At 43.7% G+C, this 25,861-nt stretch overlaps 2 protein-coding genes across 2 annotated transcripts in view; both read right to left on the bottom strand.

Moving 5' to 3' along the window:
- The window catches only part of LPCAT2 (lysophosphatidylcholine acyltransferase 2), a 34,840-nt gene extending 27,576 nt beyond the window's left edge, over nucleotides 1-7,264 (bottom strand). The window contains exon 1 of the mRNA XM_082232928.1: nucleotides 7,024-7,264. Within this exon, the coding sequence (XP_082089054.1) occupies nucleotides 7,024-7,221 (198 nt within the window). The 5' untranslated portion in view covers nucleotides 7,222-7,264. The remainder of the gene's footprint in view (nucleotides 1-7,023) is intronic.
- A 15,613-nt stretch (nucleotides 7,265-22,877) lies between these two features.
- Nucleotides 22,878-25,861, bottom strand: part of MMP2 (matrix metallopeptidase 2) — a 31,973-nt gene continuing 28,989 nt past the window's right edge. The window contains exon 13 of the mRNA XM_082232922.1: nucleotides 22,878-24,867. Coding sequence (XP_082089048.1) covers nucleotides 24,764-24,867 — 104 coding nt within the window. The 3' untranslated portion in view covers nucleotides 22,878-24,763. The remainder of the gene's footprint in view (nucleotides 24,868-25,861) is intronic.

Raw genomic sequence — 25,861 nt, 5'->3', positions numbered from 1 at the left:
AAGCCGGTAACACTGAAATGAACGCTAAAAGTGTGCTATATTCCACTATATTTCCTGAAGTGGCTTTTATGTAGTATGAAAGTTGAACTATCATGTGGAAGTTAACAGTCAGGGGGACATCAGGAATACAGAATAAATTGCAATGCAACTTCAGATTACCTCCATGACAAAACAGACGACTGAAATTGTGAAATCCACAAGACCTCCATTCTGTAAAATGGGACTTTAAAACATGCACACAGGAGATTCAATGCCCAAAATAAGAACAACAACCTAAGAAGAGCCCTGCTGGGTTAAGCCAGAAGCCCAGCAAATCCAGCACCCTGTTCTCACAGTGCCAACCAGATGCCACTGGAAAGCATGCAGCCAAGTGCAACAGCCTTCTCCAGCAAATGGGTGGCACAGAGCAAGCCACATGTGTGAAGCCACAAATGCGGATCACTTCTGCCATTCATCACACTCAAGCTTGGAGAAATGGCATATTCAGGCGCTTATCAATTCTAGCAGAATGTGAGCTGTATTTATTAATGAAGCTGCCCAGGCCAAAGAGTCTGCCAATTTCAACACACTACAGAGAAGGACTTGACTGTCTTCATGGAGAAGATTTGTATATCCCTGTAAAAAGGACACATGCATGAATTTGCCTCTCTTCAGATCCCTGAAGGCAACTTTCAGCCAAATCTGCTGAAAAATGGAGCAAGAAGCTATTGGCTTACTTTTGCTGTTAAAAAAAAAATTAAATAAATCAAAAATTATGGTTTTGGTCTCTCAAGCAAGTTTTTTTTTCTTTTTCTTTTTAAAAGGCTCTAGCAAACATTTTTTACAGAGCTTTTAAAGGAATTGCTTTACTCTAAATATGGTACTGAAAATGAAGAGAATTACAGTCCTTGCAGGCTTTTGGAGCAACAAGTAATGCAAAACTGTCTTAGAGCATTAATGAACGTTTACAACACTTCCTCAGAATGTCAGGTTATACCTGCTCTTTGAGGAAACATGCTGGTCCTGCAGCCATATGAAAAACCTGTGATCTTTGGTGGTAAATAGGTAAATAACATTTTACCTTGAACAGTATCAGGGAGTATGACCTCTGTAACCAACAGCTATCACCAGCTGCAGCAACAATGGCTCCATTTACATACATAGAGCAAGGGGAAGAACAACCTTCCCTGTGCATAGGAAAAACTTAGCATTCTGCATTGAAGAGGTGGGGAACCTTTTTCAAGCCATGAAGCATTCTGGGGGCTGAAGACCAGTGGTGGGTGGGCCAGAGGCAACCGTGGGTGGAACAATTGACACTTTTAAAATATTTGTACAAGAGGCTCTGTTCTAGCCACAGGAAAGTCAGAGGTTTACACCTTTCCATCCTCCATCCTGGCAGGGAATAGGCACTATCGCCTTCAAGGACACATACTAGCCAGCCAAAAACTCTCAGTGAGGGGGCACAGCAGGCTGGTGAGGGGTGTGTCCTGGGCAGAGTCCCAAGGTCCACCTCTGATATATTAGGAGAGTACTCAAAATATAAACACCCTCAATCTGCATTTTGGAAGTGGCTTGGTCCTGAAGGGACCATCCCACATGGTTTCTTGAACATTCAAATCTGCTGATAGGTCCTCCCAAAAAAACATAATGCCACCTGCTGCTGCACTCAATTCATTTGCCCTGAGAACATTCCTTCTGCAGGTCATGGTGAAAAAGTAGAAGATCTGCGGGGTGGAAGCAGGGCAGAGAACAGGCTCTGGTCTGGTTTGATAGCCTGGGTTTGAAAATGTGCAGTCTCTCTCTTTGCCACCAAGGCAGATATGATCTGGGTACTTCCCCATAGCAGCTTATTGTGGAGTCTCAATGTCACATCATCCTTACCAAACTGTCACCCCATATTATGTTTCCATTTAATCTGGATGGATTAAAAAAACCCAAAACCCTGCAAAAACAGTAAATCTGGATTAAACTGGTTAAAAATACATTGAAATCACTTAAACGCATTAAGAGCATCTAAAAAACAGTCAGATGCCCTGGAAGATAGCAATTTCAGGAAGCAGGAAAGAAGTATCTCCCAGTCATCAGATACTGGGCATGTGGAAGGGCCTCCAAGGTGACTGGAAGGGAAGTGGTTTATCTTAGCTTTGAAATTACAAGATAGAAGAGAAGCACTACACTTCTCAACGAAACAGAAGGTGGGTCCGGAGTGGAGAAGTTTCACAGGGCTGGCTGGGAGTCAGCCCTCTTTTCCGGCCGCATAAAGGAAACACACAAAGTTTCATAAGCTTCCTCTTTGCTCGTCTAGTTCTGTTGGCTGGGTTTGCATGCCCTGCGCCTCCACTACTCAGTTAGACTGCAATGCAACACATACATAGGATCATAAAATTGTAGAGCTGGAAGGAACACGATGGGGCATCCATTCCAACTGCCAGCAATGCAGGAATCACAGCTAAAGAATGCCTGACAGGTGAAGTCCCACTGAAGTCAGTGGCACTTACTTCCATGTAGACCTGTAAAGCACTGATCTGCTCAGACATGCTGCAGAAAACATTCCACGGGCATGATTTAGGTGCTCTGGATCAACCTGTCATCTTCCTAGGATTAAAATGACCTCAGAAAATGTTGGCAGGGTGCCTTTCTTCAGGGTGTAGTTCAGAGGTCCACGGCAAACTAGCAACATGGGAACAACCTTAGAAAGCCACTAAGGCAGAGGTGGAGACTCTGTGACACTGTGTGTGTGTCCCCCATAATTTTAGGCAGGGTTATTCCCTACCCCACTTAAAGAATTTGGCAAAGGAACACAGGACTTCCTGTGTGCAGAGTTTGTGGTCATCCACTATGCTACAATGCTAAAAACAACACAGGTTACATCCAGATGGCCTTCTTGCTGAGTGTTCTACACAATTTGCTTGTGCAAAGTTTGCAGTAAGGTTAGAAGAAGAAGAAGAGTTTGGATTTGATATCCCGCCTTTCACTCCCCTTCAGGAGTCTCAAAGCGGCTAACAATCTCCTTTCCCTTCCTCCCCCACAACAAACACTCTGTGAGGTGAGTGGGGCTGAGAGACTTCAAAGAAGTGTGACTGGCCCAAGGTCACCCAGCAGCTGCATGTGGAGGAGCGGAGACGCGAACCCGGTTACCCAGATTACGTGACTACCCCTCTTAACCACTACACCACACTGGCACTACACCACACATGACATCAGATGTTAAAAAGATAAGAAGAGCCTGCTGGATCAGGCCAATGGCCCATTTAGTCCAGCATCCAGTTTTAACAGTGGCCAGCCAGATGCCTATGGGCAGGGCTTTTTTCCTTCTGGAACTGAGTCCCTGCACCTCTTTGTTGTGTTGTGGAGCCAGAGTACAGCCATCATGGCCAGAGCCAGTGTGGATTAGTGGTTAAGAGCAGTGGACTCATAATCTGGTGAACTGGAATTGATTCCCTGCTCCTCCACATGCAGCTGCTGGGTGACCTTGGGCTAGTCACACTCCTCTGAAGTCTCTCAGCTCCACTCACCTCACAGAGTGTTTGTTGTGGGGGAGGAAGGGAAAGGAGAATGTTAGCCACTTTGAGACTCCTTTGGGTAGTGATAAAGCAGGATATCAAATTCAAACTCTTCTTCTTCTTCTTTCCTCTGTGAATCTGTCTAATCTTTTAAAACCATCTAGGTTGGTGGCCATTACTGCCCTCTGTGGGAGCAAGTTCCTGCATGAAAATATCCTTTCTTTTACCTGCCCTGAATCTTCCAATATAAGTAGCGTCTGCTGGCTGACTCCAACAAGTGGTAGAACATAGTCTTGTCCTTTCAACAAATCTGAATGAATGTTCCATCTTTATGAAGCATTCATTCTGATTACAAGCGCTTGCCTACACCAGAGTTTAATGTGTGCTTGCAGCTATCAGTGGTAAATGCCACTTCAGTGGCACTTTTCTTGTGGTTAACATTTCACAAAAAACTTCTTTTACTTCTTCCTCTAAAAGAAAATTACAATACGGAAATCCTGGAAACATTTACTGGAGGGGGGGGCGGAGAATTTGCTGAGAAGTGAGAAAGCAGAAGTTTGAACCAGACACTGACAACTCTTGGCTTGAAACAGAAGTCAGGAAAGTATTAGAATGTCTGCATAAAGCAAAAATCTTATATTTATGATCAAAGCCCACCACAATGCAGGATTCAACATACCACTTTATTAAGAATGTTGAACAAAGCAACTGCTAATCTGAAATCTGTGCAATGGGGAGAGGGGGGCATCAAGTTGCCAGGATTGCTAGTTTGTACAGTGGTACCTTGGGTTAAGAACTTAATTCATTCTGGAGGTCCGTTCTTAACCTGAAACTGTTCTTAACCTGAAGCACCACTTTAGCTAATGGGGCCTCCTGCTGCCACCGCACCACCGGAGCACAATTTCTGTTCTCATCCTGAAGCAAATTTTTTTAACCCGAGGTACTATTTCTGGGTTAGCGGAGTCTGTAACCTGAAGCATCTGTAAGTATCTATAACCCGAGGTATGTACCACTGTGTGTGTGTGCATCCCTCACATCTAATCTATGGCAGTATTAGAATAACAATACTCTGTACTGGAATACAACCATTTGCAGAGGTTGGAGTTTGAAGTATATCTGGAATTCCAGAAACACCTTAAGGTGAGATGAGATGGAGATTCCATGTCTAAATCTGATCCCATTAGCTATAAAGTTAAGTTCACCAGAAGCAGTCTCCTACCAGGTCAGACAATTTTTTCATCTGTCCCAGAACCGCCTACTTCATGGGTGGGAAATCTCCATATGTTCAGCTGGAAGGCCATATTCCCTGAATATTCCAGGCTGGGCCGGGGGGGGGGTTGTAGGGGAGTTTGCATGCCAGTAGTTGGTGTGGCCAGAGGCAAAAGTGGATGGAGAAACAGCTGCCACCCTTACCTTTGGACCATCAGCAATATATTCTGGTCATACTGAGCTATGCTGTTCCCAATACATTGTGGAAGGGAGTGGGGAGAAAACAGGACAGTACCCACTGATAATATATTTCTGGGCAATCTGCCTTAGATCAGCAAAACTTTCCAAATGTTTAAAAATAGTAACAACAATATAGTTTTCCCACTTCTAAATTAGGCCACAGGAATGCAGAAAGCAAACCAGATATGAACTTATTTTGTGTTTAAAGGGCTGCAAGCTCAATTCACATTCTTGCATTGAAAACAAAATTTGGAGCTCAGAACATGCTCAAAGGCTCATTCTTTAATTCTAACAGTATGCTTTCTGTTGGTACTTCTTAGGTTTCTTTCTTTTCTTTTAGGAGATCCAGCAGGCTTGAAGTCTGCATGCCACCATCAAAGCATGGACTCAGTTTCTCATCTTTAAAATGGAAAGAACAGTGGCTTATCTAACAGCAGCAGTGTAAAAGCAAAAGGAAGCAAATTAACTTATTGCACATAGAAAATAAGAATGGCAACAATTTCCTGCCACGCCTGTGTGGACATAGGAACCTGCCTTATATCAAGTCAGAACATAACCAGGCCTCTATAATCAGGCCTTTGGCTGTTTAAACTATCTCTGGCCTTTTGAATTTGTTGGTGGGGGTTGTTTTCGGTTCTTGGTTATTAATTTTGTGCTCTCATTTTGAATTTTTATGTTGTATACCACCCTGTGATCTTCGGATGAAGGACAGTATATACATTCAATTGATAAATAAACAAAACATACATTGGTATATCAAGCTCAATATTGTTTACACTGACTGACAGAGGCTCTTCGGGGCTTCAGGCAGGAGTATCTCCCACTCCAGGCGTTGGGGACTTAACTCGGGTCTTTCTGCCTGCAAAGCAGATGCTCTACCAATGAGCTACAACCCTTGCCCTTAAACAGAAGGAACATAGAAAGCTGCTTTCTACTGCATTCTTCCATCTAGCTCAGTACTGTCTACATGGACTGGCAGCATCTCTCTAGGTTTTCAGGTAGGGGACCTGTCCAGCCCCTACCTGGAGATGCCAGGAATTGAACTGGATACTTTCTGTGTGCAAAATGGATTATCTACAGCACTTCCCCTATAAATAAATAAATATAGCCAGTTATAACCTAACCACAGCATCCAAGCAAAACAGGATGCTCAATAAGCATCCCATCTGGAGAAGCCCAACATGTATAAGAAGGGGCCACAGAAGCAGAGCACAGGCTTCGCAACCAGAAGGGTCCAATGCTGACATTTCCAGCTTGGCTAAAGGGCCTCCACTGAGGACCCCATATATTGTCCACCAATCAAAGTTCCAAACACACTGTCTGACTATAGTCAAGTTTACATATTCATATCTCTGACCAGGAAAATAGATTTTGTTAGTTTAAGCACATGTGGGGTTCAACTATTAAAAGACACTAGAACCAATGCTAACTAGAAGATTTGTATAAACTATCCCCACTCATGTATTTTATTTGCCTCGCTTATAAACGATGCCTTATCCCCATTTCACGGATCAATCAGCTGAGGCCCTGGCTGAGATCGGGGCAAACTCTCTCCACCCCCCAAAAAAACCAAAGAACCCTCACATGATCCATACAAAAAATGAGAGAGAAAGGATGCAAACGGTTTGCATCCAGCTGCCAACTGAAGGATGAAGCTGCCTCTTTCGCTTGCAGGGAGTTGACCCGGGAGCGCCAGGCAGGTGGGGCTCTGAGGAATTCTAACAGAACGCATTCTTCGCCTGCTTATGTAATAAGGAGGACAGACTCTTTTCAGCCAGAACCGCCGCCGCCCCCTTCTCTGTCGGCGGGCACCAAACGGAGACCCAGAAATAACTCCAACAGATTTCATTTCTGCAATCTTCAGCATGGCTTTTTGCTTTAAAAACGCCTGTCAATGTTTGCAAAGCGCAGCGTCGTGCGCGCGCTTTGTTATTATTATCATCATCATTGAAGAGGCATTTGCAAAGGGCCCCTTTAACCCCCTCCCTAGCGAGCTAGCAGGCTGCCCCCGTGCCGTTCACCCCGGCTGCCCCCGGCCATCCTCCTTCCCCACCCCCGGGGTCTGTTTACAGCGGCTGTCAATCCCCTGTACCCGGGATTTATCCTTTGCATCCAGGCGCGTCTCTTGCACGAAGGGGTTGATCACCAGCGGCGAGGCGAGCGACTGCTGCCTGGGCAAGGTGAAGACCGCCCTCGGTTGCAGCGCTGGCTCCGACATGCTGCCGCCTCCCGCCTGGGCTGCAGATCCGCCTCCCAGCGCCGCCACGGCCGCTTCTGTGCACAGAGTCATCGCGGCCAGGCGAAAGGAGAACCGGGAGATGCTGCGAAAGGCGCTCGCTCCTCCTTGTCTCCAGGGCGCCTGCGCACAATCCATCAACCTGGGAGCTGGGAGGGGGGATTTGTCAACGTTTCCACCTGTCCCTGCTCCTCTGCCTTTTAACAGCAGCTTTCTCGGCGGCGATGGCTATTTTAGGTCGGTTAGCTGTGCTGGAAGACCTGTATTAGGACTCTAAATTGCGGTTGTTTGGGACAGTTGCCAACTTATTGACCGGAACCTGCTCCTCCTCTGCCTTTTAAGAGCAGCTTCCTCTGCGGACTTTAGCAGGTGATAATTTCCAAAGTGTAGGTGCTGCCACGCTGAAAGATCAGTTTCTGACAAATGCAGAATAGGTTTTATGTGGCACCTGCAACAGGTGCCAGTTCTGCAGATCGGAGCGGTCCAGGGAGCTTTTATGGAGTAAGGCAATCTAGCACGTAAACTGAAGGATGACTGTGTTTCAGTTCTCATTTTTGAAAAGTGTAACTTAGGTAACTCTGCCTTTAAATGCAAACTGAATCAAATCCTCCCCCCCGGGGGGGGGGGGGCTGGGGCTGATGGGCATTGTAATCCAATACATCTTTAGGGCGCCAGGATAGCAAAATCTCTTATATACATATACAGATGTCATTTGCTGTAATCGTGGTGGTGAAGGAAAGTATTTCCCTTTTTGGCCAAACCCATCCCTGGCTCCTGGGACCCTTTTTCATTGCCTCTTCATACAATGACCTGATGTTAGAATTGAGCTGTCAACCACAACCCCCAGATCTCTTTCCTGAGGAGTTACTCATAGCAGGTTCTGCCCCCGTATATGGGTTCATGTGACAAAAGAGCTGTGCCATTCTTCCCCCCCCCCCCCATATGAGAAGCCAAGAGCAAAATAAAACAGGAAGAATGAAAAGGAAACACAAAGCTTTAGAAAGAGGAAATATTTAAGCAGGTTATTTCCTGTTCACCTGCTTTTTAAAAAAGGGAAGCCTTTTTTAAAAAAAACACACCAAACAAACAAATACCGGTAAATAAAATAAAGTTTAATCATATGAAAACATCCACTTAGCAACGGCCATCAGGAAATGCTTATCTGGGGAAGTGTATTGGTAATAAATCTTTTCTGAAGAAGTGGCAGTTGTATTACACCTCTTGGACTGGCCACATAACTCAGAAAGAGGTCTTTGCATAAATCACATAAGAGCCTCCTGGATCAGGCCAAGGGCCCATCAAGTCCAGCATCTTGTTCTCACAGTGGCCAATCAGATGCCCCAAAGGAAAACCCACAAGCAGGATTTGAGTACAAGAGCACTCTTCCCTCCTGTGGTTTCCAGCAAGTTTTCCAGAAGGTTTTTCAGCTAGGGCAAGATACTAGACTTCGGACCTTTGCTCCTGCAGTGAACTGTGTGGAATATACAGTATCCTATAATAGGATACTATAATAGGATCCTATAATGGGACACGGGTGGCGTTGTGGGTTAAACCACAGAGCCTAGGACTTGCCAATCAGAAGGTTGGCGGTTCAAATCCCCACGACGGGGTGAGCTCCCATTGTTCGGTCCCTGCTCCTGCCAACCTAGCAGTTTGAAAGCACGTCAAAGTAGACAAGAGGGGTAAAAGGTCAATCAGTTAAATTTTGAAGCAAGAATTTGCTGGAAGAAATTTGAAAACAGGGATGCAGAAAGGGAAGGTATGGGGAAGTCGGAGAAACAGGGTTTATGAAAAGAAGGTTTTGAAATTTTACATGTCTATGTGTTTGTTTGTCATTGTATTGTGTTTTGTATGTGTTAATTATGTGTTAAAAAACCAATAAAAAATTAAAAAAGAAAAAAAAAGAAAGCACGTCAAAGTGCAAGTAGATAAATAGGTACCACTCCAGTGGGAAGGTAACCGGCGTTTCCGTGTGCTGCTCTGGTTCGCCAGAAGCGGCTTAGTCATGCTGGCCACATGACCCAGAAGCTGTACGGCGGCTCCCTCAGCCAATAAAGCGAGATGAGCTCCGCAAACCCAGAGTCGGCCACGACTGGACCTAATGGTCAGGGGTCCCTTTACTTTCATAATAGGCTGTAACTGGGCAGATTGCTGCTGTCATGAAATAAACAATATAGGAATTGTGTCTTTCCAATCCATGAACATAAGATTCCAGAAAGTAGTGTAGTGGTTAGAGTAAGACTGAGAACATCAGACCCAGGGGCTGAAGGAGACCTCTCCATCTGGAAATCACATCAATGAACATCATTGGACAATGTCACTACTCCCCCAACCTTTCCGCACATGTGCACCTCTGTTCCCCCATGATACCCCCATGGAAACATCAGGAAAGAACTGCATGCTGGTTTGTTGTTGTTTAGTCGTTTAGCCATGTCCGACTCTTCATGACCCCATGGACCAGAGCACTCCAGGCACTCCTGTCTTCCACTGCCGCCCGCAGTTTGGTCAAACTCATGCTAGTAGCTTTGAGAACACTGTCCAACCATCTTGTCCTCTGTCGTCCCCTTCTCCTTGTGCCCTCAATCTTTCCCAACATCAAAGTCTTTTCCAGGGAGTCTTCTCTTCTCATGAGGTGGCCAAAGTATTGGAGCCTCAGCTTCAGGATCTGTACTTCTCAGTGAGACAGATGAGGTGATCAGGCACTCCCATTTCTTTAAGAACCTGCCATAGTTTGCTGTGTTTGACACAGTCAAAGACTTTTGCATAGTCAATGAAGCAGAAGTAGATGCCTTTCTGGAACTCTCTAGCTTTCTCCATAATCCAGTGCATGTTTGCAATTTGGTCTCTGGTTCCTCTGCCCCTTCGAAATCCAGCTTGCACTTCTGGGAGTTCTCGGTCCACATACTGCTTAAGCCTGCCTTGTGGAATTTTAAGCATAACCTTGTTAGCATGTGAAATAAGTGCAATTGTGCGGTAGTTGGAGCATTCTTTGGCACTGCCCTTCTTTGGGATTGGGATGTAGACTGATCTTCTCCAATCCTCTAGCCACTGCTGAGTTTTCCAAACTTGCTGGCATATTGAGTGTAGCACCTTAACAGCATCATCTTTTAATTTTTTTAATAGTTCAGCTGGAATATCATCACTTCCACTGGCCTTGTTATGAGCAGTGCTTTCTAAGGCCCATTTGACTTCACTCTCCAGGATGTCTGGCTCAAGGTCAGCAACCACACTACCTGGGGTGTACAAGACATCCATATCTTTCTGGTATAATTCCTCTGTGTATTCTTGCCACCTCTTCTTGATGTCTTCTGCTTCTGTTAGGTCCTTACCACTTTTGTCCTTTATGATGGTAATCTTTGTATGAAATGTTCCTTTCATATCTCCAATTTTCTTGAACAGATCTCTGGTTTTCCTCATTCTATTGTTTTCCTCCATTTCTTTGCATTGCTCATTTAAGAAGGCCTTCTTGTCTCTCCTTGCTATTTTTTTGGAAATCTGCATTCAATTTCCTGTATTTTTCACTATCTCCCTTGCATTTTGCTTGCCTTCTCTCCCCCGCTAATTGTAAGGCCTCGTTGGACAGCCACTTTGCTTTCTTGCATTTCCTTTTCATTGGGGTGGTTTTCGTTTCTGCCTCCTGTATAATGTTACAAGCCTCCATCCATAGTTCTTCAGGCACTCTGCCCACCAAATCTAAATCCTTAAACCTGTTCCTCACTTCCACTGGGTATTCATAAGGGATTTTATTTAGATTGCATCTTACCGGCCCAGTGGTTTTTCCTACTTTCTTCAATTTAAGCTTGAATTTTGCTATAAGAAGCTGATGATCTGAGCGACAGTCAGCTCAAGGTCTTGTTTTTGCTGACTGTATAGAGCTTCTCCATCTTTGGCTGCAGAGAATATAATCAGTCTAATTTCGATGCTGCCCATCTGGTGATGTCCATGTGTAGAGTCGTCTCTTGTGTTGTTGGAAAAGCGTGTTTGTGATGACCAGCTTGTTCTCTTGACAGAACTCTATTAGCCTTTGCCCTGCTTCGTTTTGAATTCCAAGGCCAAACTTGCCAGTTGTTCTTTTTATCTCTTGATTCCCTACTTTAGCATCCCAATCCCCTATAATGAGAAGAACATCCTTTTCTATAAGGTCTTGTAAGTCTTCATAGAATTGGTCAATTTCAGTTTCTTCAGCACCAGTAGTTGGTGCATAAACTTGGATTACTGTGATGTTAAAAGGTCTGCCTTGGATTCATATCGAGATCGTTCTATCATTTTTGAGATTGCATCCCAGTACAGCTTTCACCACTCTTTTGTTTACTATGAGGGCCACTCCATTTCTTTTACAGGATTCTTGCCCACAGTAGTAGATATGATGGTCATCCGAACTGAATTCACCCATTCCCATCCATTTTAGTTCACTTGTGCCCAGGATGTCAATATTTATTCTTGCCATCTCATTTATGACCACATCCAACTTACCCAGGTTCATGGTTCTTACATTCCAGGTTTCTATGCAATATTTTTCTTTACAGCATTGGACTTTCCTTTCGCTTCCAGGCATATCCGCAACTGAGCGTCCTTTCGGCTTTGGCCCAGCTGCTTCATCAGCTCTGAATCTACTTGTACTTGTCCTCCGCTCTTCCCCAGTAGCATGTTGGACACCTTCCGACCTGAGGGGCTCATCTTCCAGCGTCATAACTTTTATATGCCTGTTGTCTTTGTCCATGGAGTTTTCTTGGCAGGGATACTGGAGTGGCTTGCCGGTTCCTCCTCCAGGTGGATCACGTTTGGTCAAAACTCTCCACTATGACCTGTCCATCTTGGGTGCCCTGCTCAGCATAGTTCATAGCTTCTCTAAGTTATTCAAGCCCCTTCGCCACGGCAAGGCAGTGATCCATGAAGGGGCATGCTGTATAGCACCCCAAATTTTGTCACTCTGCTCCCATGATTCTCCACATTAAGGTGAATGCAGACAGAGTTTTTCTGGATCAAATACAGTGGTACCTCGTGTTACAAACGCTCCAGGTTACATACGCTTCAGGTTACAGACTCCACTAACCCAGAAATAGTACCTCAGGTTAAGGACTTTGCTTCAGGGTGAGAACAGAAATCATGCTCCAGCGGCGCAAAGGCAGCTGGAGGCCCCGTTAGCTAAAGTGGTGCTTCAGGTTAAGAACAGTTTCAGGTTAAGAACGGACCTCCGGAACGAATTAAGTTCTTAACCAGAGGTACCACTATAACACAGAAATGAGAACTAAACATGTGTTATATTCCATTAGGTTTTTTTGGAAATGGATTTCACATTTTGTGAAACCTCAAATATAATGAGGAAATGAACCGTTAGGGGAAAGTTGGGAAATGGAATGAATTGCAGTGTGAATGTGTGAATGGCGATAATGCTTGTCTGAGTTGAAGAGATCTGTGGTTGTGTGGGTGTAGCAACCTCTGGTCTTTGTGTGACTGGTATGTAAGCCACTCTGCAAAGGTAAGAATCAGATTTGTTGCTCCACCTACTTTTGCCTCTTGTCCCCCACCCACTGTGAAATGCATCCCCCAGAGAGGAGGGGGAATGTGACCCTAAAGCTGAGGAAGATTCCCCATTCCTGAGTTAGAGGGTTGGATAAGACCTTGAGAGACTCAGGTTGAAATCTCTAATTGGCTGCAAAGCTTCTTGGAAGAGAAATAGTATGCCAGTCACACAGTGGCTGCACCAGAAAAAAAAATGGAGGGAAGGGCACAGAAGAGGCAAAGTACTGTACTTTTCCTTGTATCAAATGAGGGTGTTTTTTTTAATTAAAAAATTATGTTAAAAATTGGGGGTCGTCATACATGGATAGTGCATGGGGGGACGCGGGATTGGTGGTCAGTGGCTATTGGTTGTGCTATTGGTGCCTGCAGCAAGGGCTGGTGTTGATTGGCTGTCACTGCAGCAAGTGGGCAGGCGATTGGCAGCTTCTGCCGGTGAAGGGACAGATGATAGTTTGCTGTTGCAATGCATATGAGTGGCAGAGTATGACAGGCAGGTGAGTGTTTTTCATAAATCCCTCCCCCAAAGCTCGGCAGCTCTGGGCAATCTCTCTCTCCCCCCCCCCCATTTTCTAAATTTGGAGTCCCCAAAATAGGGGGCATCTTATACACGGGGGCATGTTATACACAGGAAAATATGGTATATTTTTATGGGAATGAGAAAGAAAAATAACAGGATGTGTTAATGTCAGGAGCTTGGAAAAGGGAGGACGGACATGTGGGGCAAACTCCTTGTTTAGGGGAGATGCTTGCCCGCCCCAGTGTTGCCTTTGGGATTATAACAACATGGGGTAGATATTCTACTTAAAGTTGAAAAGTGGAGTTTGTACCTGGAATATTTAATCTGGAGCATTTGAAGTCAAATAATGCCTGATTTCGAGCAGCATGAAGAACCACAGTTTTATTTTGGCCATACACTATTAGTCTGCATTCCTGGTTTGGGTTACCATCTCATTCCATAACAGACATGGCACCTTGGTCCCCGTGAGCTGACATTTGTGCACCTTTGCCTCTTTCAGCTAAAACTACCCCTGATATGTAGAATACTTAGCACCTACTTTGAAAATGGGCCCCCATCTGCTGGCCATAGTGAAGTAGTGCAGCTATAATCAGTGAGGATTATTTTATCTATCTCTTAATCTTCCATGATTCTCAGTAAGCAAGTGGCTCCCAGGAAGCTGTTACACTTCACTGTGGCCAAGAGTGTAAGCAGAAAGTAGAAATGATGTGAGAGAGCTTTGAACAAGATTTTCTGCAGTCTCTCAGAATGTTAATAGCAGTGGGGTGTGATAGGAACATGTGTAGTCTGTATCCATGGGGCCACTTTTAAAGGACTCACCCTGTATATAGCTTATACATGAATAAATTGGTACTGAGTCCACAACCTTCTGAGGGAGTCTGTTCCACTGTCAAACAGCTCTTATCACCAGAAAGTTCTTCCTGATGTTTAGTCAGAATCTCCTTTTTGAATTGATTGGTTCATGTCCCACCCTCCAAAGTTTTTGTGTTTTTGTTTTTTTAAATCAAGGAAAGCTTTTCAGCTTATTTCACAGTGACTGTGGGATTATTGTTTCTTTCTGTGAGGATGTTTATTCTTTCATCTTCATCTTCATTGTACTTTGAAACCTATGGATGGGTGTGTTTAACTTCTGTGGCTGTCAGACATTTCACCACAATAATAGTAATAATAATAGTAATTTATTATTTGTACCCAACCTATCTGGATGGGCTTCCCCAGCCACCATGGGCGGCTTCCAACAAAGATTAAAAATACATTAAAATGTCACACATTAAAAACTTCCCTGAACAATGATGGTTGAACTCTGAGTCACCAATGACTCCTCACTTTGGAATGCCTTTCCTAGAGAGGCTAGACTGGATCCATCATTTTTGTCCTTTATTACATTGTTTTAATGCAATAGGTAGCTCAGTAACTTTAAAACTATAGCCTATCTGTTTTTAGTGTTTTATTTGTATTTGTTTCAGTTTGTGTGAGCCACCTTGAGTCTCATTTCTGGGAGAAAGGTGAGATACAAACAAACAAAAACAAACAATAGTTTCATATACGTTTTTGTTGAGTTGTGAGATCGCCTTGAGGTGCTTCATAGGAAACCATTAATAAATGAAATGCATAAAAATAGTCTCTCTCAAGTGATACTGTGCCCAAATTCCCTCCCACTTTTTTTAGAAGAGTCCATCCTTTTGTTCTGCAAAGCATCTCACCAGTGGCCTGCACTCTTCACTCTTCCTGGGTGTCCACACTTAAACCAAAGTCCAGGGGCAGGTGTGGTGATGTAACACCTCGCATGGGGCTTTTTCAGATCAGGATGTGTGGGCAGCTGGGGAGGCTGCAGAGTGATGAAGAAACATTTAACTTGCGCTCAACACACTACACCCACTGAAATCCTAAAGAAATTCAAAATTGCCCTAAGAAAGAGTCAGAATAATAGAATGCTCTTTTGTGAAGATAGACAACTTTTAAGAAGAAAAGTCTGTATTGGCTATTAGTAGCAGTAGCAGCATGGCTACAGAGATACAACAGACAACGGATGACATTTAACTATGTTTTACTCAGAGGAGACCCCTTGAAATTAATGAGCATGACGAAGTTAGGTCCATTAATTTCAGTGGGTCTGCTCTGAATAAAGCTTAGATGGAAGCCACCCCTGTTTTTTTGCTACGGTAGCAGAGGAAAGAATCCAAACAGGAAACTTGTACAAAAGTCAGATTCTTACAATGAATTGACACATGTATCCCGGGAACTGTGCAGTCTTTTATCTGGCCTCCAGATGTCAGTGTTTGCCCATTTTATTGAGCAGTATCAGTTAGTTTGTTCCTAACTGTAAACTCTAAAAAGATCCATTTCTCCCAGTTTCAGGATATATTCATAAGACAGTGTAACTGAAATGAAAGCACAGGAGAAACAATATATTTAATTTCTAAACTGTAATAGTCCCCTTTTAATTTAGATATATAATTTGTTATATAAAGAAGGCTCAGGGTAGCATTAGTAGTAGTAGTACTGCACCTTTTTCCCTAGTGGGACTCAAGGTGGCTTACAAATAAAAACAAGAATTGCTAGAAACATAGAAAAAACAATTATTAAAAAACAATTAAAATCCATCTAATTAATACTATATATATATATATATATATATATATATATATATATATATATATATATAGGTTTTGGTGTCTTCGGGTGTCTTCCCGTGTAAGAGTCGGGGTGTCTGGGCGACGTTTCGACGAGGTCTCACTCGTCATCTTCAGGCTGGTGCTTTCGGCTTCTTGTTACTGGAACACGGGAAGACACCCGAAGACACCAAAACCTACATTCCTGTACCCGTGAAAATCTACGAAAGCATATATATATATATATGCTTTCGTAGATTTTCACGGGTACAGGAATGCAGGTTTTGGTGTCTTCGGGTGTCTTCCCGTGTAAGAGTCGGGGTGTCTGTGCGACGTTTCGACGAGGTCTCACTCGTCATCTTCAGGCTGGTGCTTTCGGCTTCTTGTTACTGGAACAGAGCAGAATCTGGTGTTTGAGTTCCTATAAATACTGTTGAGGGGTGTGGTGTATAGCCTCCAACGTTCTGGGCAGAGAGGAAGTTCCTAGATTAGTGTGCCTTTTCTTCTTTTGTTCCTTAATTACTTGAGGGATATCTTGAGTGATTTCATGAGTGATATTCTGAATACCACTGGGTGGGTCATTAAGAGTAGATTAGTTGCTAAAGCTTTCGTGTCTTGACCTCTTGAGCTTGTGAAGAGTTTTTCTGAGAAGATGGCTGTGCTGCATTTAGTTGTGCTCTGGCTTGGCTTCGTGTATAGGGGCGAGCTGTGGTTTTGTGCTTTGTGCCAGCCAGATCTGTGTAGGGATTGCAGGGGGGTGCAGCATCCGGAGGTGCCACTATAGTTTGGCTACTGGATGGAGTCTGTAATATGTCTGTGGAGAGGGTCTGGGTTTGGGTCTGGTGTGGTTGATTGGTGACGGCGTTCTGTGTGCCTCTGGTTCTGGTGTCGGTTTTTGTGGGGAGGGCTAATTTCCAGATGTCTGGCAGGCGGGACGTGTCGTCGCGCTTGTTCATGTTGTGAGGGTGTTTCTCTATCTCGATGGCTTCCATGATTATTCTCTTGTGGTGATGTTCCATGTTAAAGAGCAATTTGGAATCTGCAAAATTAATTTCGTGTCCTGTTTCTTTCATGTGTTGGAAAAGAGAGGAAGTTTTTTCTTCTTTTTTGACGGCATTCTTGTGTTCTGCGATACGTGCATTTATTCGTCTGTTTGTTTGTCCAATGTACGTGGCTGGGCAGACTTTGCAGGGTATTTCATAGACCCCTTGGTTTTCCAGCTGGATTTTGTCTTTTGGGTTTCTGAGGATATTGGCTATTTTTTGGTTGGTGCAGAAGGCTGTTTTGATATTGTGTTTATGGAGGATTTTGCTGATTTTGTCTGTAGTGCCCTTGATATAAGGAAGGAGGGCCATGCCATTGTTTTCTTCTGTGTCTTGGTTTTTGGGGGGTGTTTCTTTTTGGATTAGCTTCGTAACCCTGTTTTTCTGGTTTTTCTCTGCCAAGCCAGAGCACAACTAAATGCAGCACAGCCATCTTCTCAGAAAAACTCTTCACAAGCTCAAGAGGTCAAGACACGAAAGCTTTAGCAACTAATCTACTCTTAATGACCCACCCAGTGGTATTCAGAATATCACTCATGAAATCACTCAAGATATCCCTCAAGTAATTAAGGAACAAAAGAAGAAAAGGCACACTAATCTAGGAACTTCCTCTCTGCCCAGAACGTTGGAGGCTATACACCACACCCCTCAACAGTATTTATAGGAACTCAAACACCAGATTCTGCTCTGTTCCAGTAACAAGAAGCCGAAAGCACCAGCCTGAAGATGACGAGTGAGACCTCGTCGAAACGTCGCACAGACACCCCGACTCTTACACGGGAAGACACCCGAAGACACCAAAACCTGCATATATATATATATATATATATATGTTTAAAATATACAAATAATTACAATAAAACAAGTGCAGCACCAGTCCTTTCATTAAAAACAGTCAGTTCCCAAAAGCCTGCTGGAAAAGAATGTCTTCACCTTGTTGTGGAAGGACAACAAGGAGGGAGCCTGACAAGCATCTCCAGGGAGGGACTTCCAGAGTCTGGGAGCAGCCACCGAGAAGGACCTTTTCCGTGTCCCCACCAAGTGTTCCTGTGAGGGCAGTGGGACTGAGAGAAGAGTCTCCTTTGAACACTTGAAAATCCAGGCAGGTTCATGTGAGGGAATATGATCTTTCAGGTAGCTTGGACCTAAGCTGTCTATCCATAACTTATTAAGCTTCTGATTCATCCTATCTTACAGATGTGTAGTGTAGGCTGAGGCTCAAGAGGAAGAGGTTGGTCCAAGTCAGTCCAATGAGATCACAACAGAGTTGGGGTTGAAAACTCAAGCCTAACTCTATAACCAGAGCTTTCCAAACTTTTATGTTAGGGACAACCTCTTTCCAGCCCTAGGAGAAGCACGGAGAGCATTCATGTGACACACCTACACACTGCAGCCAACACACTAACATGTCATGATACACAGTTTGGAAAGCTCTGCTATAAATGTTAAGAAGACTGCAGTAGCCTCAGCAAGAGATGGCTAGTATGTTGACTAGAATTTCTGTTCCAGAAGCAATCAGGTTTATTTTTTGCCCCAAATCATTCTGTACCGGAGTAGTCAGGGACTGGGAAATAATCAGCATCAACATTCTGGGAGGAGAAATGGTTTTGGAGAAGGTCTGTTCCAGCTCCATCCTTCAGAGGGCCAGACTTGCTTGATTTCTCTTCTTAGGTGAATATGATCTGCAATGCACACACAACATAGCAAATCTGCTGTAGGCCCATCCAGTTGATGGATTCATGCTTCTTTCAGTGGCTCTCAGGGCTGGCCACCTCCACTTCCCTTGCCTTTTGCTCACGGGTGAAGCTGTCTCTCAGCTCTCAGCTCTCAGCTCTAGAATGTGGAAAACTAAAGCCCTGGCCCACAAAGCTGATCCCAGGGGTTTGAAATGCTTGCTTTGCAAAAGAAGCAGACCTCCTTCATTAGAACAACTGCTTTGTCACATTACCAAATTCCGGGCCAATGTATGCTCAGATTAATCTTTTAAAGTTGGGGTTTGTTTTGGCTCCACTGACAGAGCCCTCATGGCCAAACAAGTTAGTCACTGTCTGGAACAAGTCTGTTTCCTCCCTTCAGAGATGTCCCTGAGGCATTTGCATGGGACAACTATGAGCTGTTAAGAGATTTCCTGAAAGTTTGGTTGTGTTTTATGGGATTGCTGCTCTTTGTAAATTGGGTTTTAGGAAGGTGATGCCATTGTTCTTCTCTGTACTACTATCTTTGCATCCTTCAAGGTGGCTGGCATTGAGAGCAAACAAGGAATGATCTGGTCAGCAGAGGGTTGTTTATTTGTTGTTGTTTTTTTACCAAGGACTGGCGCTGCGTACACATTACCAGTTTTAGATGCAGCTGTGCCATTCTTTTTTCTCTGTTCGGAGCTGGTTTGTGGGAACACACATCTAAATGCAGTATTCCATAAGAAACAACAAGGCTAGATACAGATTGTGGCTATTGGTTTGTTGTATATGGCTCTCCAAACCAGTAGTGGGAGCATGCTAGTTGCAGAGTAAATGAGAGTGTGTACATAGTCTGGAAAAGCTATGCTACATACAATTTTTTCCACAACATTGTGTAAAATGTAAAGGTAAAGGGACCCCTGACCGTTAGGTCCAGTCATGACTGACTGGGGTTGCAGCGCCCATCTCACTTTATTGGCCAAGGGAGCCGGCGTACAGCTTCCGGGGCATGTGGCCAGCATGACTAAGCCGCTTCTGGCAAACCAGAGCAGCGCACGGAAATGCCGTTTTCCTTCCCGCCGGAGCGGTACCTATTTATCTACTTGCACTTTGATGTGCTTACAAACTGCTAGGTTGGCAGGAGCAGGGACCAAGCAATGGGAGCGCAGCCCATCACAGGGATTCGAACCACCAACCTTCTGATCGGCAAGTCCTAGGCTCTGTGGTTTAACCCACAGCACCACTCGCGTAGTCTTAAGAAAAATTCCCTAACCCGTGGAGGTGGGAAACCTGTGTCTATGTTACTGGACTACAACTCCCATAATTCTCTGACCATTAGTCACGAAATGATGTCCGGGGCTGATGAGAGATGAATTCCAACATTTGGAGAGCCCCAGGTTTCTCACCCCACCCCATTCATAAACGAGAGCAGTTAAACTCACTAGACATCCATTGCATCTTGACTAATGCCATTTCAAAGATGTGTGACCTTAGAAAGGCTTCCCTGAATTTCCTGCCATTCAGAGGTAGCTGGCAAGTGTCTATCAAGTCAGAATAAACCAGAGGCAAGTCCAACAGAGCAGAGGAAGTGCACCCCTGGCCCTCCGGATATCGCTGGACAACAAATTCCACCATTTCCAGCCATTGGCCAGGCAGAGGGCATAGCTTCCTCATCCTTGCAATAGCTCTTCCAGGTAAAAAGGAAAGTGAGGGCAAAAAGGAAACTAAGCAGTTCCTTGATCTCCAGATTATTAGGTGGAATCATGCCTATATAGTTACCTTTGTACATACATTTATGCCAGACCATAGGGCAGCATGCTGGGACTAAGCACAGGCAAGGAGCAGTGGTAGAAACAGAGGCCTACCTAGGGGTTAGCAAAATCGGTCCCTGCCAGGGGTGTAGGTCTGGGTGCAGGTGTGCAAAAATCACCGCAGAAATCTGTCTCCAGTTATCTGCGTAAAGGCCATGAGTTTAAACAAGAGCTGGCAGCTAAGCTGTAGGAGAAATGGAAAAGCAGTATGAAGACTACAGTGCGTGTTTGTGTGGCAATGCACAGCTGCTGTCATGGTGGGATCATGCCCAAGAGAAAGGCTTGTGATTTTTTTATCACCTTTCCTCCTTGCCTCACCCTCGCTCCAGACACTTTGTGAGTACTTGAGTCGGGTAAAATGTAGTAATTTCTAATGTTGCTTTTGCAGTAAAGTGACTTTTTCAGGGTGTGTGTGTGTGTTACAGCTCCTTGCCAAGGGTGTAAGAGATGCCTCTGCATAGGGTACATGCTTGGAATGTTCCCTGGGTCTCCAGCTCTGCTTTACGAAGTGATGCTGGAAACAGCTGAATGCTCACAACCAACATTTCACAGTGATTTAGCACCAGAGACCTCCCCCTTAGTTAACTTTCCAATTTGTTCTCTGCCCCCCATCCACACTCTCTCTCTCCTGTTGGCTACACTCCTCATTTCTAATATCCTTTTGGCTGTGTCTTCCATCCCATCTCTTAAAGGAGCCTTACCCTCACACCGGGTTCAATTCCTGGCGCCTCTCCAGTTAAAAGACTTGGTGATGCAAGAGACCTCTACCTGAGATTCTGGAGGGCTGCTGCCAGCCTATGTAGACACTTTTGATGCTTAAAGGGTGACTATAGTACAGTGGTACCTTGGGTTACAGACACTTCAGATTACAGACGCTTTAGGTTACAGACTCCGCTTACCCAGAAATAGTACCTCGGGTTAAGAACTTTGCTTCAGGATGAGAACAGAAATTGTGCAGCGGCAGCAAGGCAGGCCCCATTAGCTAAAGTGTTACCTCAGGTTAAGAACAGTTTCAGGTTAAGAACGGACCTCCGGAACGAATTAAGTTCTTAACTTGAGGTACCACTGTATAACCTGATGCAGTTAGGGGCCACCAGGGGGCGCATTGGAAGATGGCCGACAATAACATCTCTCTGACCCACACGAGGTAATTAAGAGGCTGTGATGGGAGTAAGCAGCCTCCCCTGCCCCCCCAAGCAGATGGGGGGGGGACCTGCCTTGCCAGCTGTGTCCATAATTCACCCCCGGATTCGAAAGAAGGGGGTGTGGACACTTGGCACGAAGCCCTTGAGTGAGATCGGCTCTTCCTGACACTGTCTCCAATCAGCGCACTGGTTTGCATTAGCTCGAAATATATAATTGGAAATAAATAATTGGAAAGAAGCTAATGCACATACATCAAGTGAAGATCGGGAGTAAAGACTGCTGATTAATGGGATCTCTGGGAGCGGAGCGATGGGCTGGATAAATAAATCAAGTGAAGAATCATCATTAAAAGACTGGTATGTCGGAGTGAAACGGAAAGGAGGGGAGGAAAAAACTTTTCTTTTTTTGCCTTATGTGAGTACCAATAACCCTCCCCTCCAGAAAGAAGAATCGTTGTGATTATTAATAACAAGCAGGAGACTAAGAACTGTGTGGGAATGGATTACTGATTAAAGAGAGAACTGGTGGAAACAGCGGGGAATGGAAGGAAAGTTTTATGACGCAGCTAAAAATGGAACTTCGTGAAGACAGGCTTGCCTAAGGAGGACGAGGGGGAGGAGGACCAGGGTCATTGGAATGTGAATGTATGGTTATCGGAATGTGATCTTGACCTGGCAGGTCCCCCTGAGATATAGATTGGCAAGCCTGTAAATCAACGGACGGACTGTGGGAATGTTTTTAACGGAGGTGTGGAAATGGCGTCTGTCCTTTATGTGATATGATTTTTGGAGAGTGTAAAACCCACACAGGAGATGTTTGTCTTTCACCCGCTTGTGAAGATTATCAGAGATCACAAAGAAAGGAATATATGATAACAACAAGAAGGTGAAGAAAATAACAAAAAACTATCTGGACAGAACTGGATAGAACTGTTTAATCAAAGAAGCAGCAAGAGTGATGTTTGGACCCCTTTCGGAGCTTGAAGTATGGGTACCCCCAACAAAAATTTTAAAAATTTGGCTGTATAATTTGGAATTAATGTGATTTGGAATTAATGTGATTTGATTGGCCTGTTAATAAAAATTATTAAAAAAAACCAATAACCTGATGCAGTTAGTCACAGTTTCAGTGTCTGACATGGCACAGCCCAGGCAGAGGCAGAGCTAGCTGCTCTGGCAAGCGGTGAGCGTCCCAGTGGGGCAGGGCAGTGATGTCACCCACCCTCAGGGATGACCCGTGGGCTGGGGTGCACCCACCGCATCCCCTTCCTCTGCCAGTGAGCCCAGGCACAGTTTTACCACCTTCATGAGAATTGGGCAAGTTAATAAGCTATCCAGATTCCCCCAAAATACAAATCAGTCAGAAATTGACCACACGTGAGCTGGAACTGTTATTTTCTTTTATTTATTTATACCACTGACATTTCATGTATGCAGACTTACTTTCCCTTTTTTAAAAAAAATCTTTCTGTATGAACATAAAATATTCCATCAGGTTGTACAGTGAACACTTGGCATCACCCAATGCTTTAAATCTAACAAGGAAGGAGCAGGGGAGAGATGGAGGCTGCATTCACACAATAATTTATTCCACTTTTCCTTACTGTTAATTTCTGCATTATAGTTAAGCCTTCACATAACATAAATGCTACTTCTGGAAATACAGCAAAATATTGTGCAACTTTCTGTGTTATTTGCAAACATTTTGTTTTCCTTGAAGCAAATTGCTAAACTTGAACTATATATCACTATATTTCTTTAGGTGGCTTTCTGTGTCATGTGAAAGCCGAAATATAATGTGGAAATTAACAGCTGGGGAAATGGAATGGACTGCTGTGTGAATGAAGCCAAAGAGAAGAGGAATCACCTTGATATAACCGTATAAAAAGAAACGGGGGGGGGGGGAGGTTGTAATAGGAAAGAAAGTGCAAGAAGCAGTTTGCTAATTTAAGGTAAAGGTATTCCAGTAAAAAGCACTTTAAAGCAATACATTTCATACTAGTTTGTCCCTGTTGATCCCATCCTGTTCCAACCAATTCCTAGGCATCCCGTGCCCCTTTGGTCAGTCTTTCCACTTTGGTGTGTGAAAAAATGCGAATGTAAAGAAAGAATGACATTTTCCAGGGAATGACAAGAATGGAAATATTCACAGATAGTGAGCATAATTTGGATGCAACATTAGTCCTAACCCAGAGTTGACCTGTTGAAATTAATGGTCATGACTAACTTAGGTACATCTATTTTAATGGGTCAACTCTGAGTAGAAAGTATATTGCATACAACCCTTTGGCAAACTTGAACCGAAGCTGGGTTTAAAAACAAAACAGAAAACACGCATTAAAGCTCAGAAAGGACACATGTCAACATTTTAATTCTGAAATCCAAATTACAGATTTGAGGGCCCCTCTTGGTGGATATTTGGGCACTGATATGTTTTAAATGGCAAACAACCATTTCAAGTACTTGAGTGTTTTGAGTATTTTCTTTTGGGGGGATGGAGCTGGATTTTGAAAGACAGAACAATTTTACTTTGGCTCCAGTAGTGGACATTACTATGGCCTCACCAAGACCTGTTGAAATCCATTGACTATCAAGTGACTAAGAACTAAGTTACATAATCAGCAGTTCCATGTGAAGTATCTGTTGCTAGATGGCAACACTTCAGACTGTAGCTGTGGGATCAAGCGCTTGAATGTTCTTGGAAAGCTAACATGTCAGGAAGAATGTTTGACCCTGGCTGCTTTCTCCTTGCAATGCTAGCTTTCAATGTACAGCGGGATTTATTTATTTATATGCAGGCACATTCAAACATCTGATCTCTGCTCAGGTGAGAATTCCTTCAGAGTTTGCTGTTCTGTCCTTAGCACCAATCTGCACACACAGAAAAATGTAGCAAGTGTCAGGCTACATAAGTAAACATAACTTGCTGCATGCCAAAAAGTTGCAAAAGTCTTAAATTAATGAATGAAGAGAGGAAGAAACAAAGACCTACTGTGCCCCGATTCTATATGCATCTACTTAAAAGGAAATTCCATGCATTTTATGGAACTTGCTTCTAAGTACATATGCTTAAACAGAATGATTTAATAATAATAAAACAAAGTTCTGTCAAATAGTGGTACTTAGTGACTTGGTGCCAGTACCAGACTGGCCCATGAATTAGCATACAGATCTATCTCTAATTGCAGGTAAGACATAAGACTTTTACAAAACAAAAACAAAAAAGTGTAGATTTTGCTGTAGTTGACATTATTAAGACGACACGATGCTTAGCAACCCAGCCAATCAGATTTCACATTGCCAACTTTAACAATCTTTAGACTCTGGTCTTCCATTTTGAGATAATACCAGTCCTTGAAGAAATAGCTGTGGCCTGTAAAGAAGAAGTAAGTGTTTTCAATTCATTGTCATGTAAAACAAACTTATGGGACTCACAAAAACCACAGCGAAACATGGAAAATGGTTCAACTCAGTGATTCTGAAGTTGGCTGGAGACTTTTGAACTTTGTTCAGTCTAGAACAACTATTATGACTAGTTAACCCTGGGGCTTTCAAGCTATGTGATATCCAGTTACACCAGTGATTTCCAAAATGAGTGGTACTGTCCCCTGGGGAGCAGTGAGATTGCCTAGGAGACTGCTAAGAGGCAAGGGGGTGGCTGGGGTGGGGCAACGGAGGTGTAAAGGACTATCAGACTTTGAAAAGCTGGTGTTGCTGGATCACATTCATCTATTTTGTTGAATGAATTAAGCTAAATAGCTTTAACTGGATTTTGAACAAACATGCAATTAATTGTTACTGTACTGAAATTTTTTGTGTTATTATCTTCCTTAGGGGGCCATGCAAACTGAATAATGCTTTTTATAGGGTAGGGAGCACATGATATGAGTTTACAGAACCAATGGGATGGTGCCCCCAAAATGTTTGGGAACCACTGAGTTACACCTTGTGGTGTTAGGAAACCCCCTCCCCCAACAACAATAATTAAGAAAAATAATTATTAAGATGCTTCAGAAGTACAAACATAAGTCACATTAAATATGCTTTATAGGAACTGTGATTCTATGGAGACGCTGAGAATTTCTATTTGAGTATTTACTTGCGGCAATACACACACACACACACACACACACACACACACACAGGTTTTAAGTTACCATTTTATTTTATTTTATTATATTATTTTAAAGGAGAAAATTGATATAAATTGAACCAGAGTCTAATCTTTCTTTCCTCCCACCCCCATGAAAGGTCTTTAGTTATTCAGGAGATTCAGTTCAAGGGGAGTCTTGGTTGCCGGCACAGCAATGAATGCAGCAGTTCTTAACCACAATCTGTGCTGCATTAAAAGTGGTTTTGATTACTCT

This window comes from Podarcis vaucheri (genome assembly GCF_965113315.1).
Source record: "Podarcis vaucheri genome assembly, chromosome: 7".
Taxonomy (NCBI): domain Eukaryota; kingdom Metazoa; phylum Chordata; class Lepidosauria; order Squamata; family Lacertidae; genus Podarcis; species Podarcis vaucheri.
This window is presented reverse-complemented; position numbering and strand designations above follow the sequence as displayed.